Raw genomic sequence first — 15,818 nt, forward strand, 5'->3', positions numbered from 1 at the left:
ATTGAATTTGGCATCACTAATGTTACAGATTTACCAACTAAAACTTACATTAACTAATTTCAGCCTAACAAGAGACTAGAAATATTAACAACATGAAAATGTACAGTCAGCCGATAACGACAGCAAAATCAGAACTTTAAATGACATTTTTTTAGGGCATTCACCAAATATGGACAAATGGACAAAGAAATATTGATTTAAGTTTTACTTATTTAATAATGCAAGAGGTTTTGTCCCTAAACCACAACTACTTTATTGCACTATATATTTACTTATACCACTAGTTAAGTTAAGTAGTCCAAGCTACTGTAACTAGTTTAAAAGTGTTAGTCAGTCTGCTATTACTAGTTAAATGCATGGCCAATTTGGAAAGTTGGTATTATTACTACACAAGTATAAATGTTGCTGTTACTAGTTCTATTTGAAATCAATACTTGGAAAACAATATTTACATTAAAATAACAAAATATACAGAGTATAAATGTAATTATATTTATTTCTGGGAGACTAAGGAATAAGTAATAAAATGATAAATGACCTGATAAAATCTATAGAATTTAGAAAGTCTTTAAAAATAAGGATGTGCCGTGGAAAAGCATTAACTTATCAACATTTGTATAATCAGTGTATAAATAAACAAATATAAATAATATCTCAGAAATGGCAATGGAACAGAACTGACACCTATTTTACATAAAAGTAAAACACTTAAATATTACATGACGCTGGACCACAGAACCAAGTGGGCATATTTGTAGCAAAAGCCAACAATACATTGTATGGTTCAAAATTATCAATTTTTCTTACATGCCAAAAAAACATTAGGATATTAAGATCATGTTCCATGAAGATATTTTGTAAATTTCCTACCGTTAATATATAAAAACTTTTTGATTAGTAATATGCATTGCCAAGAACTTCATTTGGACAGCTTTAAAGGTGATTTTCTCAATATTCAGATTCTTTTTGCACCCTCAGATTACAGATTTTCAAATAGTTGTATCTCGGCTAAATATTGTCCTATCCTAACAACCTCATTTATTCAGCTTTCAGATAATGTGTAATATACATCACATATACATATACTTGTATATCAGTGTAGTGAGGGTAAAATTCCCTGTATTGAAAAGCTTTGCAGAGCACAAACATCACTGCCTGGAAATCTGACTGAATGCATCTCATCCTCAAAGTACCTATGCAATTATTTGCTCTCCTCTGTTTTTAACAAGACAGAATCATGTTTGACTTTTCCCTTAAGTGACTTTTTGACTTGTTTGACCATTTCCCCATCTCTCTTTTTAAACGAGTTCACAGTGCAAATACATTGATGCATTGAGATTAATGGATTGAAACTAATAAGTGTGTGTCAGTGTCTGTGTGTGTGTGGATCATGCCACCTGGGCATCACTATATAAGACTCAGAACATCAGGCTGGGACCGTGAAATCGCACTGGGAGCCAAGGAGGAGAAACCAGCAAGGAAAGATTAAAATCTCTGATTTTATTTCTCCGCGACGACCCAGCGCTATCCAGGTGAGCCTGAGAACCTTTTGGCACTAAGCTATATATCTGCACAGGTGGGATGCATTAATGGTTTACTGAGTAGCTGTTTGGTCTGATCCTCAGGTAAGATGATGACAAGGATCTACGCCTTCATTGGACTTTTACTTCTTATTCTGATCCAGAGCAGCCTGCAGATTCCCATACAAGAAAACATGGAAGAAAATTCCAGGTAAGAGCAACTAAATTCATTTTTTAATGGCATCTACAGCGGGGATTTTAATTTTATCCTTTATCCGTACATAATCTGGGACATATATTTTTAAGGATTTATTTCTGATTTTTCTTTCCCCAATTTTGCTAGGTTTTCTTTTTTGAAAACAATTTTTTCCTTTGATTTTGGGACTGAATATCTGTCTGGCATGGTGTTTATTTTTAAAAATGATTAATTTTATATACATTTTCAGCCTTATGTCTGAGGACGCACTATTTAATGACCCCAGAGAAGTAAACAACATGAAGAGACATTCAGAAGGCACATTCTCAAACGATTACAGTAAATACCTGGAGACCAGGAGAGCACAAGACTTCGTTCAGTGGTTAATGAACTCCAAGAGAAGCGGGTAGGTTTAAATTCTGCAAAATATTTAACAACAACTAACAAAATAAAATGCCATTTCTGACAAATGTGTGTAGACTACACTACCAGTTAAACGTTTTTGAACAGTAAGGTGTTTGATGTTTTTTTAAAGAAGTCATTCTGCTCACCAAGCCTGCATTTATTTGATATAAAGTACAGAAAAAAAACAGTAAAATTTTAAAATATTTTTTACTGTTTAAAATAACTTTTCTATTTGAAAATATTTTAATGTAATTTATTCCTGTGACTTCAAAAGCTGAATTTTTAGCATCATTACTCCACTCACATGAGTCTTCAGAAATCATTCTAATATTCTGATTTGCTGCTCAAAAACATGTATTATTATCATTATTATTATTATAGCCAAGTAGAATAATAATAATAATAATAATAAATGTTTCTTGAACAGCAGATCAGCATATTAGAATGATTTCTGAAGGATCATGTGACACTGAAGACTGGATAATGATGCTGAAAATGTAGCTTTGATCACAGGAATAAATTACATTTTAAAATATAATAAAATAGAAAACAGTTATTTTAAATTGTAAAAATATTTCAATTTTTTACTGACATAATAATTGCAGGCTTGGTGAGCAGAAAAGACTTTTTAAAAAACACAAAAAAATCTTACTGTTCAGAAACTTAACTTGTATAGTACAGCAGTCGTTTTTTATGTGAAATTCACTCATTGGAAATTAATTTAATTTATAGCAATTCCCACATAAATACAGCATTAAAAAATTACTTGTATTTGATATAGAGATAGAAAAAACAAATGGTGATATTCTGAATTATACTACATTTACACTACAGTTCAAAAGTATTTTTAGTGTAGTTTTTGAAAATCTCTTCTACTCACCAATGTTGATCTGTATCCGTTTATTTGATACAGTAAAAACAGTAATATTGTGAAATATAATTTAGAAAACAATTGGGCTGCTTCAGATAAACCATGATACATTTCTTTCAGGATTTCTTTTGAATAGAAACAGCATTGATTTAAAAAAGCAATCTTTTGTAACATTACAAATGTCTTTAACAGTCACGTTCACTTTTGATCAATTTAATGCTTCCTTGCTGAATAAAAGCATTAATTTCTTTACTTTTAAACGGTACTGTAATAGATACCGTTTATCAATATCCTTTTTAAATCAGACATGATGGATATTTTTTTTTTTTCCTCCCAGAGTCCCCACACGACGACACGCAGACGGCACATTCACCAGTGACGTCAGCTCTTACCTGCAGGACCAGGCGGCAAAAGAGTTTGTGTCCTGGCTGAAAACAGGGAGAGGACGACGCGAGTGAGGATTCACAAGATTAAAACTAGCCTGCATAACTGTGATATTCGACGCTGTTTTATAATGACTAGTGCTGTCGGTTTCATTGAATCATGCAAATAAATCTTTCTTCAAGAATGGCACTTGATGTTTTGGTTTTTGAGCGACACTGTAAACCAATTTTAAAAATACGATCCAGACTATGTTTCAATTGAGGATAAACGTGGTTAAAAATGGATTGTGCAAACTACATTGTGTTTTGTGTATTCAACTATTGGCTTTTTGGCAATTATTGGCAGCATAATTGAAATTCAAGACATTTAAAAACTAAAACTGTCCATTTATGCTAATAATCTTTAATGCTGTTTGACCCATGTTGGTCATGGTAATGCACTCCAATATTTTGATGCCAAAGACAAACTATATGATAAACAACTATATGATGGCTACAGTGTTGGATTAACACAATGCAAATCTGAATCCTGATGCAAAACACATTGAAAAGCACTACTGCAGAGAGTTTAAGAACTTAAAAGGCAAACATTTGACATTGATCCAGATATTACCTCACTGCCCCTTTGAGAAACACACTTCATGAGCAGTTAAAACGCTATTTGTCAAGTTGACATGCAAGCAAATGCTGCAAATTCATGTGGGAAAACAACTGCAATCAAACAGAATATCCACATGTCAAATGGCTTCAATCATTCTGTCAGTATAACAAACGGAGTTCAGAGTTCTGCACAAGTCAAGCCTGAGCTCCACTCAGGTATAATCCTCATAATCCCTGAGGAGAACGAACTTGAACGCTCTAAACCGGCCCGGTGTGTCACTTCTGCTTACCTCACCGTATCTAACATGACACTGACAGAAGATGGGAGTCACCAAAGCCTTGTGGAAATGTGTCAATTATCCAGCACTGTCAGGCACCCTGGGACCGCATGTCTCCGGTCCTTCAACAAGGAGAAAACGGCACCGGTGCCAGAGATGCAGTCCGCCCTGGGAGCAGGTCTCTCTGAGCTGTCAGCTGATGCTACAAACCATCTGTTCACCAAAAAAAAAACACTAAATATCAAGCCAACACATATAGGTTTAATAGAGAACCTATATAAATATACTTACAGGAATGTAACACTAGTTGTTTGTCAAGACAAACACTTGCATAGAAATTAAAAAAAAAAAAAAAAAAATGTGCTTGGAGCTAGTTTTATGGTGCCTTTTTTGTCAATTTGGAGCTTGACAACCTCCTCGTCCACTTTATTTACATACACTGAAAAACATTTGGTGTAGAAACAGTTTTAACTCAGAAACTATTAGTAAATTCCACAATTAATTACAATGAAAATGCAAGTAACATTATTATTAAATGAAGAATTTTTATGTAGAAAGACAGAAATAGTATATTTTAAATAGTATTATTACAGTGTTTTCACAATGCATCAATCGCCATATTGCCAGCACTGAACGTACACAATGCCACTAAACCGAACAAAACGTGCATATTTTGGTGATTACTGCTGTTGAAAATAATCAATTATTGTCATGTTCGGGGCTGTACTAATCGGTCGGACTGGGAAAAACATTTGGAGTACTATAGATTGCCAAAAGTTATAACAAATCAAGGAGAAGAGTGCAAAAAAAATGTCTGAGGAACAAAAGGCGTTTGTGGTCGGACAAACTGAACCAGGATTTCCAGGGCAAGAATCTTGACAGCATTCATGTTTGTTCTTATCATTTCTAGTCAGGTAGGTGAAATATTAAGCTAATATCTTAATTAATACTGCTCGTACGTACAGGTATCTTTACCACCTATTAACTTTAGTTTGTCAAAATGTTGTGCCCTTTCCTGCTTCTCTATATGATTTAACAGCTTTTTTTCTTTGGTTTAGAGCATAAATTAGCAATGCAACGTATTCTCTGTAACCGTGCAACACATGCTGTTGGTTACATCTGAGTATCGCACCAAATCCTAAAGTGTAAGTGCAAACCCTTTTTGAAATATTGTAATTATTTTTACACTACTTCTATTAAAAGATTTATCAACTCTTAATACTAAAACTTAAAATAAATATCTATTAATATAAAATAATTAATTCAACATAAATGGAACATTTTCCCAGTCATCTAAATGGCAAAAAGTATCCCAGCTTACATTAAATCACTATATTCAGTACAAACTGGTTAAAAATCCTGTATGTGTTTACGTTTGTGGTTTTTCAACAGCAAATGTAGCTTGACATGTTTGTGAGATATTCAAAGCTGTTTCTGTTTGATCAAAACAGTATGCTGTCTTTGTGAAACCATTATAATAACAATTTAAGTAACTCACCATTGTTATTTCAAGCATTCATAAATTCGTACGAACTTATCTTCACGCTATGGCGTGTGGCAGAAGACAACGAGCGCAACGCTAAAAAGGGCGGAGCTACATAAGGTCAACAGGAAACATTTTAACATAATCTAATTTTTTTGTATCAAAGATTTGTGTACACCTAAAAATTTGCACATACTACTTAATATTTACTTACACAGGTTTTTTTTTTTTTACACAAAACTTTACACTGTCTTGTACTTGTTTTCCTTTTTCTAACTACTCTCTATGTTGGACTTGAAACATTAGTATTTACTCACAAAAATATTTATACTTTAGCCCTAAAAAATGATTTGTGACCCTGGACCACAAAACCTGTTACGTAGTGCTGCGTGCTGGACGGAACGAGACAAGAGACGAGATAACAAGCAACAATATTTAATATAATCTTTAGGTAGCACAAGCAGGAACAGGCAGGAATATCCACACACGTAGAAACAATAAACCAACAATAAAGACCGACAGAGAACTCAGGATACAAACAGGCTTATAAAGGGTAACTAATAATGAAATACCGGTGACGGGGATAACAGAATAACGAGGGCAAAACCAAAGTTAACAGGATGACAGGGGGAGACAATGGGAGAAACCAAATATACAAACAGACAGAACTGTGACAAAACCAGTCTTAAGTAGCACGGGTATATTTGTAGCAATAGCCAAAAATACATTGTATGGGTCAAAATGATCGATCATTATTTTATGCCAAAAATAATTAGGATATCAAGTAAAGATCATGTTCAGTAAATATATCAAAACTCAATTTTTGCTTAGTAATATGCATTACGAAGAACTTAATTTGGACACCTGTAAAGGCGATTTTCTCAATATTATGATATTTATTTTATTTTATTTTTTTATTTATTTTTTTTGCCAGGCATCCAGATTTTCAAATAGTTGTATGTTGGCCAAATATTGTCCCATCCTAACAAACCATACATCTGAAAGCTTATTTATTGTATCTGATGTATAAATCTCAATTTAAAAAAAAACTGACCCTTATGACTGTTTTTGTGGTCCAGGGTCAAATTTGGGCATTAAACCTCAAATGCCACTCAAGCTTTTTCCTAAACTGTCACTGCTTTTTTTATTTACTGTTAAAATCACATTTATTCAGCCAACTGTATCTTATGTCTGTATCTTTTATTTTTTCCTGATAATTACAGAAACATGATATGAGATATACATAATCAAGGGACACATCCATATTCATACGGCAGAGCTTTTTATTTCACTGTAGAAGAAATAGCAGGAACAAAATCTCCAGAAAAATCTATACCCAGTTCTCTCACAGTTCAGTGCAAATGAAGGTAATGCTTATGTCATATCCCCCCAAAAACAATTAAAGCATACAGATAAAAGATCCCAAAGAACACCATACAGACGTAAGAGGATATAGTGATAGTTCATTTAAGTTAGTTTACAGAAACATCAAAACACAGCCAAAAGAACTAGACGTATTATTACAATATTGCAATATGACTTAAGCATAAGTCAGAATGAACATTTTAATAAACTGAAAATATTAGCATGATAATCACTCTTGTCTTTCAAAATCAAACCATCTGAGTGTGAAGATATAATCCATACAAAACAAATATGCATAATATTAAAAGCAAAACAGTATGACTATGATATTACAGTATGCATGATTTTAAAATTCTTTCTGTTGTCTATATTGTTATAAATACACAGTAATATTATACATAACAGAAGTTAAGGGTTTTTAAATGGAAATGATTAATTGCATGAGGACCTCAACATGCAAAAACCATTATTTGATGGACCCACACTTCTAAAACACTATTGCTTTATATTGTGAAAAGGGAATGTAGTTTGTATCTACAGTATCCAGTTGATGCATTCAATTGCTTAAAAGAGATAATACACACAATCATTTTGAGGGGACAGTTTACTGATGTGCAGCTGATATGATTTCAGATGTCTCTCCACCATCATTATTAGCGTGAAAACACATCCACACTTTGGCATTGTGAATATCGACATACAGCCTTCAAAATAGAGGTATAAACTCTTGATGGAAATAATATTTACACAAGCAGCATTCTTGGTACAAATTCTTGCAAAAAAATATTAATAGCTAAAATGGATTTTCTATGATTACAATTGCATAAATGCAAAGATAAAACAAAATACAGCAATTTTCTGATACTGATGATTTTGCAGGAATATAAAGAATTTTACAATACGTTCTTATGTTTTTTATTCAAGCATACACTGACTGCATTAATATTGACCCTAAAGTAACCTGGAGTGAAGTGTCTTTATATGAACAGAATGTTTCTTCACCACCCCAAAACATGAATACAAAAACAGCAATGCATGCAATTTATTGATAAGATGGCTATGTGTAATGCAGTTAAATTAATTGCTCACCTATATTGTAGATACGGTCTACACATTTAACCTCCTACTGTACCTTTAAGGAAGTGAAAGCTGTGCAGGAATGGTATTTTTAAAAAATACAAAACATATAAAATACTTCAGAGAGCATTTAAAAGAAAAGTTGAAAATAATTCCATATTCTGCCACTCTTTCTCCTCATTTCCCACACAACAATCTCCACTTTATTTGCTGGTATTACTATTATATATGTACAGGCTTTATACCTAAAAGCTAAAAAGCTTAGCATTGTGATATACCTTAAAAATATAGAAACACGAGACGAGACAGGGAGTTATAAGACTTTATATGTGCGTTTACTTGTAAACTAGCAATACTTTAAGTTTAAAAACGCTAAAAAAAAAAAAAACAAAAGGAAAAAAAACTTTGAGAACTTAAAATTATAACATAAATGTGTTTACTTGTCAGAGTAGGGTTAGGGGTCGAATATATGTATGGGTTAGTCTGAAGCAATTATAATGTGCATTATTTATACCTGTAAGAATAGTTAACTATATATATACAGTTGGGGTCAAAAGTTTACATACACCTTGCAGAATCTGCAAAATGTTAATTATTTGACCAAAATGAGAGGGATCATACAAAATGCATGTTATTTTTATTTAGTACTGACCTGAATAAGGTATTTCACGTAAAAGACGTAGATGTAGTCCACAAGAAAAAAGTTGAATTTATAAAAATCACACTGTGCGAAAGTTTACATACACTTGATTCTTCTTAATACTGTGTTGTTACCTGAATGATCCACAGCTGTTTTTTTATTGATAGTTGTTCATGAGTCCCTTGTTTGTCCTGAACAGTTGAACTGCCCACTGTTCTTCAGAAAAATCCTTCAGGTCTCACAAATTCTTAGGGTTTTCAGTATTTTTGTGTATTTGAACCCTTTCCAACAATGACTGAATGATTTTAAAATCCATTTTTTCACAGTGAGAACAACTGAGGGACTCAGTTGCAACTATGAGAGAAAGTTCAAACACTCACTGATGCTTCAGAAGGAAACACAAAGCATTAAGAGCCGGGGGATGAAAACTTTTGAACAGAATGATTTTTTTTATTCAGTACTGCCCTTCAGAAGCTACAGAAGATACTTACATGTTTTCCAGGAGACAAAATAAGTAAAATTTACCCTGATCTTCAAATTCAAAAAGTTTTCACCCCCCAGCTCTTAAAGGCATAGTTCACCCAAAAATGAAAATTTGATGTTTATCTGCTTACCCCCAGGGCATCCAAGATGTAGGTGACTTTGTTTCTTCAGTACGCAAGTGCCAGAAGCGATCTGCACTTATAGATGCTCTTCACTTCTGTCGGCATCTCATAACACTTACTACAAGAACACCACCACTTTTGAAGAGATCTCTGTCTTCCTGAAGCTTGAAGACTTGCTGCTGCTGCGGCTGCTTGCTCCACGTCTCTGACTTCTTGCTCTGAGTATTCTGGTTCAAATAAATACGGTTGGGCAAAAAAATTCACATTGTCTGATGATATATAAAAATCGTCTTCCATTGCGATGACCTGTACTTCTAAATATCTTCAGATCTTCACAGTGCCAGTGAACACGTCCGCAATCTCTGTGCACTGTGTAAACAATAAGTGACGTATTTGCAGATTGCTTCCGGCGTTTGCGTATACTATGCCAGAGTGTGTACACATGTCACACGCCAGATGCTGTGCATGCACTCAGGACAGTAGGATATAGCGGTGAATCAGAGGTAAAATATTATATAAATACTGTTCAGTTTCTCACACAAACCGATCATTTTGTGTCTTAGGACATCAGTATATCGTCATGAGTCGCAGGGCTTAATTTGGTTTTGTTTGTGTATGTTTTTTTTACTCTCAAAGATTTGGGAGCCATTGTCTGCCATTATATGACTGACAGACTGCAATGGTTTGAGTTAAAAATCTTCGTTTGTGTTCTATTGAAGAAACAAAGTCACCTACATCTTGGATGCCCTGGGGGTAAGCAGATAAACATCAAATTTTCATTTTTGGGTGAACTATCCCTTTAATGCATCTTGTTTCCTTCTGAAGCATCAGTGAGTGTTTGAACCTTCTGTAATAGTTGCATATGAGTCCTTCAGTCGTCATCAGTGTGAAAAGATGGATCTCAAAATCATACAGTCATTGTTGGAAAGGGTTCAAATACACAAAAATGCTAAAATAAACCAAAGAATTTGTGGGACTTGAAGGATTTTTCTAAAGAACAGCAGGCAGTTTAACTGTTCAGGACAAACAAGGGACTCATGAACAACTATCAATAAACAAAAAAACACAGCTGTGGATCATTCAGGAAACAAAACAGTATTAAGAATCAAATGTATGTAAACTTTTGAATGGGGTCATTTTTATAAATTCAAATATTATTTTCTCCTGTGGACTATATGTAAACATCTTTTATGTGAAATGTCTTATTCAGGTCAGTACTAAATAAAAAATAACATGCATTTTGTATGATCCCTCTTATTTTGGTAAAATAATTAACATTTTGCAGATGCAAGGAGTATGTAAACTTTTGACCTCAACTATATATATACACTTTTTTAGTGAACTATTCATTTAAAAACAATGCATGTCCATTTGAATAGCTAGGTACGTAAGTGTGTGTGTGTGTGTGTGTGTGTGAACACAGTGAATCTTCTTTCCATCAATGCTCCTTGTGCACTTTCTTATTAGACAGGCTGCAAAATAACATAAAAAGGGAATTAGTATATAGCTCATTACTGCATAATGACTATATTGAGTGATTGTTTATCAATTTAGCAAATAGCGTTTATTTATTCCATAATCTTTCTGCAGACTGGAAAAAGCATTATGGATTATGGACTCATATTTTAGCTGGAAGCAATGATTTAAAGTTAAAATGCCTTAATGATGTATTTGTTTCTTACGAACGCATCTTATTGCTTCACAAGATGTTAACTGATGGACTGGAGTGGTGTGGATTACTGTGATGTTTTTATCAGCTGTTTGGACTCTCATTCTGACCGCACCCATTCACTCCATTAGTGAGCAAATGATGTAATGCTACATTTCTCCAAATCTGTTCTAATCAAGAAACAAACTCATCTACATGTTGGATGAACTGAGGGCGAGTATATTTTCATCAAATATCATTTTTGGGTTAACTATTTCTTAAAGCATTCATGTCAAAAAGACTTTATGTGCAGAACATTTCCTTCTGAACAGATTGAACACATGATGATCTTAATAATAATCCACGTTCAGTTTAGCAGCTAACAGACCGGACACACATTCGCACTTAACAAGCTCATGGCTGATTAGACATTTTTCCTGTCTGCGTAGTAAAAACAACAACAACAACAGCAACAAAAGATGATCACATGCTGTCTATCTTTGTCTGACACTTCCAGAGAGATGTGAATGATTTATTGTTTTCGACTGACTAACTGGATGGAAAAATTGGGGTGGATTCAAACATTCTTGGAGAGACGCATAATGGTAAATGCCCGTTCCAGATGGATTACAATCAAATCTGTCAAACGCCGCCAATTTGGTCAAAATACTTGTTGCCATGCAAAGAAAGTCATGATGAGATCGTAAAGTGACGTGGGATGTTGCTATGAGAACAGTCCAGTGCGCTTACCTTTGGGGATCAGCATCTGCAAGCTTAGGAAAGGGGGCTAAGAAAAAAAGAAAGGATAAGTATTTAAATCAAAATGTGTTAATATGCCGAATAAAGTGGGTTTCCAAACAATGACAATTTAAAGGTGCAGTACAATATTTTTTTGAAAGCTAGTGCACAGGAAACTACCTGCAATCAGTAATATTATTGATTTGACCTCACTTCATTGATCCAACTTGAGCTGAATAATGTTCTGTAGAGCTGCTTTACGGCTAAATCGAACACATTTTATAACGTTTAATGAATTTTACACAGTTATTAAGCTGAATAATGACACTATTGTGTTTTCAAAGCTGCTTTTAAGCATAATTTGGATTGGTTTCTAATTTGAAATACTTTGCACCATTAATTTTGTTATTTTCCTGTGAGGCTGCTTTGAAATCATCATTAATTTTTAAATAAGTTACTTTTTTTTAAATAAGTAACGCCAGTTACTTTTTTTTCCCCCCATATACTGACTGACAGCTCTCCTGTCCCCATTTAGACTAAATGTGACTAAAAATGAATTAAAACACTGAAATGCAAACTCAGAATATGACGCAAACCTGCAATAATTAAATATGTTAAATAACACAAATATCCTTTATGTATTTAGTCCCATTTTATTAACCAATGTCTTTGCTGCTGACCTTTGATGATCCTGTTCAATCATACTAATAAGCAAAAATGACTTTAGATGAACTAACATTTGTGCTACATTGTTTTTTTTTTTTATTGCTGAAGAGTGTTGAACTTTATTTTCCTGCGTTCTACTGTACAGACGTGAATTTACTTTTTCTACTTCAGCCTGAAGTTTATTTCACTTTTTGGTGTGAAAGGGATTTTACATTTGCTAAAAATAGAACTTTTTATATTAACCTTTTAACTGTCACCCGTCTTCACTATATTACAACTAAATCCTAATCTAATCATGACAAACTGTATATATTGTTGGAGAGGTCTTAAATAGACTCCTAAATAGATATTTTACCACTATTTTTGTTACAAATTATGTAGGAACAGTAATAGATTAGTTTATGACAAGAGTGCACCTCAACAATCTACATCATTACAGGAGTTCTGACCTTTTGTCACCAAAAGTCAAACCTCAAAATTCATCCTTTGAAACCCATTTTAAAATCTGACATTGGATCTTACCATGGAAATGGCACTTCAAAATCATTAGAAAATGTTCATGAATTATAACAATTTAAGTTTGGATAGTGCTCTTTCAATGCATTACTTGACGTAAAAAGTAACTAAGTAACGTAATTAGTTACATTTTAGGGAGTAACGCAATATTGTAATGCATCACTTTTAAAAGTAACTTTCCACAACCCTGAGCAATAATAAATTAATACTAGACCTATTACATCTCCCTCTAAATGGTGCATCACTAATATTATTTCTCATTCTTTTGGATAGTGAATTAACCCTCATGTTGTTGATTTTCTTCTTCCCAAAAAAATGCTAGTTAATGTTATGCATTGGACTACAACACAGAGTATAACAACATCCCCAAAAATGTGATAATAGTTGTACTTTTTAGGGATTTTTTTCCCCACCTTGTTACACATGTGGTGTTTTCCGGATAAAAATGACTGGCCATCAAAAAACTTCACATTATGCTATATTATTAACAAATATTGCATTCAATCTTTTTTTGATTTTATTTCAGTTAGCACAGGTTTTTGTATTTGTTTTTGCCATTGATTGATCATAGGCATCATTAGCTGGGTTTTCATCCAAAGTTGCAAATTTAACGTAAAATTAAAATATATCGCATAAAACATTTGCGAGTAATCTCTGTAATTTTCATATATAATAAATTACTTGCGCCTCAGAGCGATAAGAGGAAACAATAAATGTGATTGTTGCTTTCGGAGATGGATACCTGCTGTTTGAAAATGCAGTCGTGTAAGACAATTATACAGAAATACTTTGTTGACACACTTTGCTCAGGCATTTCAGAATGACCATAACAACATTTCAGATGCTGTGCAATGAGATCGTTTGCTGGTTTGTCAGGTTTTGCCTTTTTTGATGCGTATGGAGGAATTTATTCGGCAAATGCGTTTCCATCTCCCATTATTTGCATTAACCCTTTTTCAAAAAAAACACCTCAAGTGAGTGTAAAAACTTTTTTGTGGATTAAGGGATTTTTATTCGAAATGTGGCATTTCCATCACTCGTTTCTGATGCGACACTTCAAAATGCACATGAAAACAGGGTGATGGAAACACAGTATGAATGAAGAAAATCACAAATTATGCACAAATACTCAAAACGTTCACTGCATAGGTGCATAGCTCAGGCCAATAAGGCCTATGATGAATCAGTTCCAAAACAAAAAAACAAAACCTGTGTTAAATGAAATAAAATAAGTGATAAAAAGGTTGAATCCAAGATTTGGTTATGATATTTTTAAAAGGCCAGTCATTTTTGACCAGCAACAATAAATTATGCACAGTAAATGATTTTCAGCATGATTGCAAACAGATTTATGCCAAAAAAAAGTTCATATGAAAATAAATCAGAACCTTTTTGAGTTCGGATCAGTTTTGGAGTTCCAAGTACTTCCAAAGGAGCCTTTGGACATTTCATCAGTAATGTTGATGGTAGAAGGATCATCTCTGAAAACATCCAATAAAAACATAAGAAAATCAATTAAATACAGTATAACACTGTGTGTGCATGAAAACAATCACAAAATACAATTTTGAATCAAAACTGTAATGCATTGGTGAATACTACACAATTGCTAATTCTACTTATTGATGTATATTACGTTAAGCTTTTGTTTAATTCTTACTGTACTTATTTAATTCTTTCTGTAGTGTCTATGTACAGTATATATGTAAAAATACAGAACCCATGGTAAAATCACTGTTAAGTATTGCCCTATTGTTTTTAAAAGACCAACAAACACTAGTATTGCTGGCTATTGTGAGAGTTAGTTAGGAAAATCTGGTCCATACTTGTAATGTCCCTCCAATGGCACTTGTACGATTCCTTCTTCCTCTGCCAAAATACTTTGCTCCTCCTGGCAGTAAACACAGGGAGAAGGAGCGAGAGAGAGTTTTATTCCCGTCCAGCCAAAGAGAACTTCAGAGACCCTTTGAGATTAAATAACTTTGCTGAAGGACATTTTGGCAGATCGATTCATGTTCCATTTGTTTGGCATGAAATGAATGCATTCGGATACTGAGGTGGGTGAATCGGGGTCTCTCTATAAGAAACGTATCATGGCAATTTTAGCAAGAGTAAAACATGAGATTATTTGCCAGGGGGTCAGAAAGTCTCTGGATGCAGGAAAAACAAACTGCAAAACTGGAGCACAAACCAGAGCTCCTCATTAAAGCAGGACCTCAAAAACTCGCCGAAGAAAACTCAGGCTTTTGCTTTCATTCAGCTTACATAAACTCAAGCAGCAGTCATGTTGTATCATTCAGTTATACGGACATTGTCTTCCAAATACTAATTACTTGTGTTATTAGAGGTCCAAACTGTGAAGATTTGGTTATTATTTCTTCCCTATTTTTCTTTTAAAACTTGGTCGCTGTGTGGCAGAGAGTCACCAAATATTGCATGGGGGTTATTTCAGCGGCAAACTTTAATAATCTCAATTATGTGATGGATTAGTGCTGCCTAGCAACGAGAGTTCCCGAAATATGAAATATAATCACTTAATGCTGCTGGTCTGTTTGAACGACAGATGTGAGATTTTTTTTTTTGTTTCTTTTCTTAGTTCTTCCAATTCTTCTGCCTGGATTTTTAAGGAAATGTGTACAACATGCATAAATCTTCTCAGGAACCATTCAACTAATTTGCAAAAAACTGTGCACGCATGCTATTTGGACATAAAGCTAACTATATGAGTTATTCTAAATGTAAATTTTAACATGTAACATTTTGTAATCTGAAAGCTTGTCATTGCAAAAACATCTGAGTGAGAGATTTATGTATGCAATGATTTAAA

The 15,818-nt window shown here is 33.6% G+C and overlaps 2 protein-coding genes across 4 annotated transcripts in view; one reads left to right on the forward strand and one right to left on the reverse strand.

Annotated features, from left to right (window-relative positions):
- Nucleotides 1-1,451: 1,451 nt before the first annotated feature.
- On the forward strand, nucleotides 1,452-3,565 carry gcgb (glucagon b). Its single transcript, XM_051119729.1, has 4 exons — nucleotides 1,452-1,532; nucleotides 1,626-1,731; nucleotides 1,967-2,122; nucleotides 3,330-3,565. Exons 2-4 carry the CDS (start codon nucleotides 1,631-1,633, stop codon nucleotides 3,448-3,450), a joined length of 378 nt encoding a protein of 125 aa, XP_050975686.1. The 5' UTR covers nucleotides 1,452-1,532; nucleotides 1,626-1,630; the 3' UTR covers nucleotides 3,451-3,565.
- Nucleotides 3,566-10,284: 6,719 nt separating this feature from the next.
- The window catches only part of slc4a10b (solute carrier family 4 member 10b), a 77,295-nt gene continuing 71,761 nt past the window's right edge, over nucleotides 10,285-15,818 (reverse strand). For all 3 annotated transcript variants that reach the window (XM_051119721.1, XM_051119722.1, XM_051119723.1), the window contains 4 exons: nucleotides 14,818-14,882; nucleotides 14,380-14,472; nucleotides 11,822-11,858; nucleotides 10,285-10,895 (listed from right to left, as the gene is read on the reverse strand). In XM_051119721.1, the coding sequence (XP_050975678.1) occupies nucleotides 11,846-11,858; nucleotides 14,380-14,472; nucleotides 14,818-14,882 (171 nt within the window). In that variant the 3' untranslated portion in view covers nucleotides 10,285-10,895; nucleotides 11,822-11,845. The remainder of the gene's footprint in view (nucleotides 10,896-11,821; nucleotides 11,859-14,379; nucleotides 14,473-14,817; nucleotides 14,883-15,818) is intronic.

Source organism: Labeo rohita, chromosome 9 (assembly GCF_022985175.1).
Source record: "Labeo rohita strain BAU-BD-2019 chromosome 9, IGBB_LRoh.1.0, whole genome shotgun sequence".
Lineage (NCBI taxonomy): Eukaryota > Metazoa > Chordata > Actinopteri > Cypriniformes > Cyprinidae > Labeo > Labeo rohita.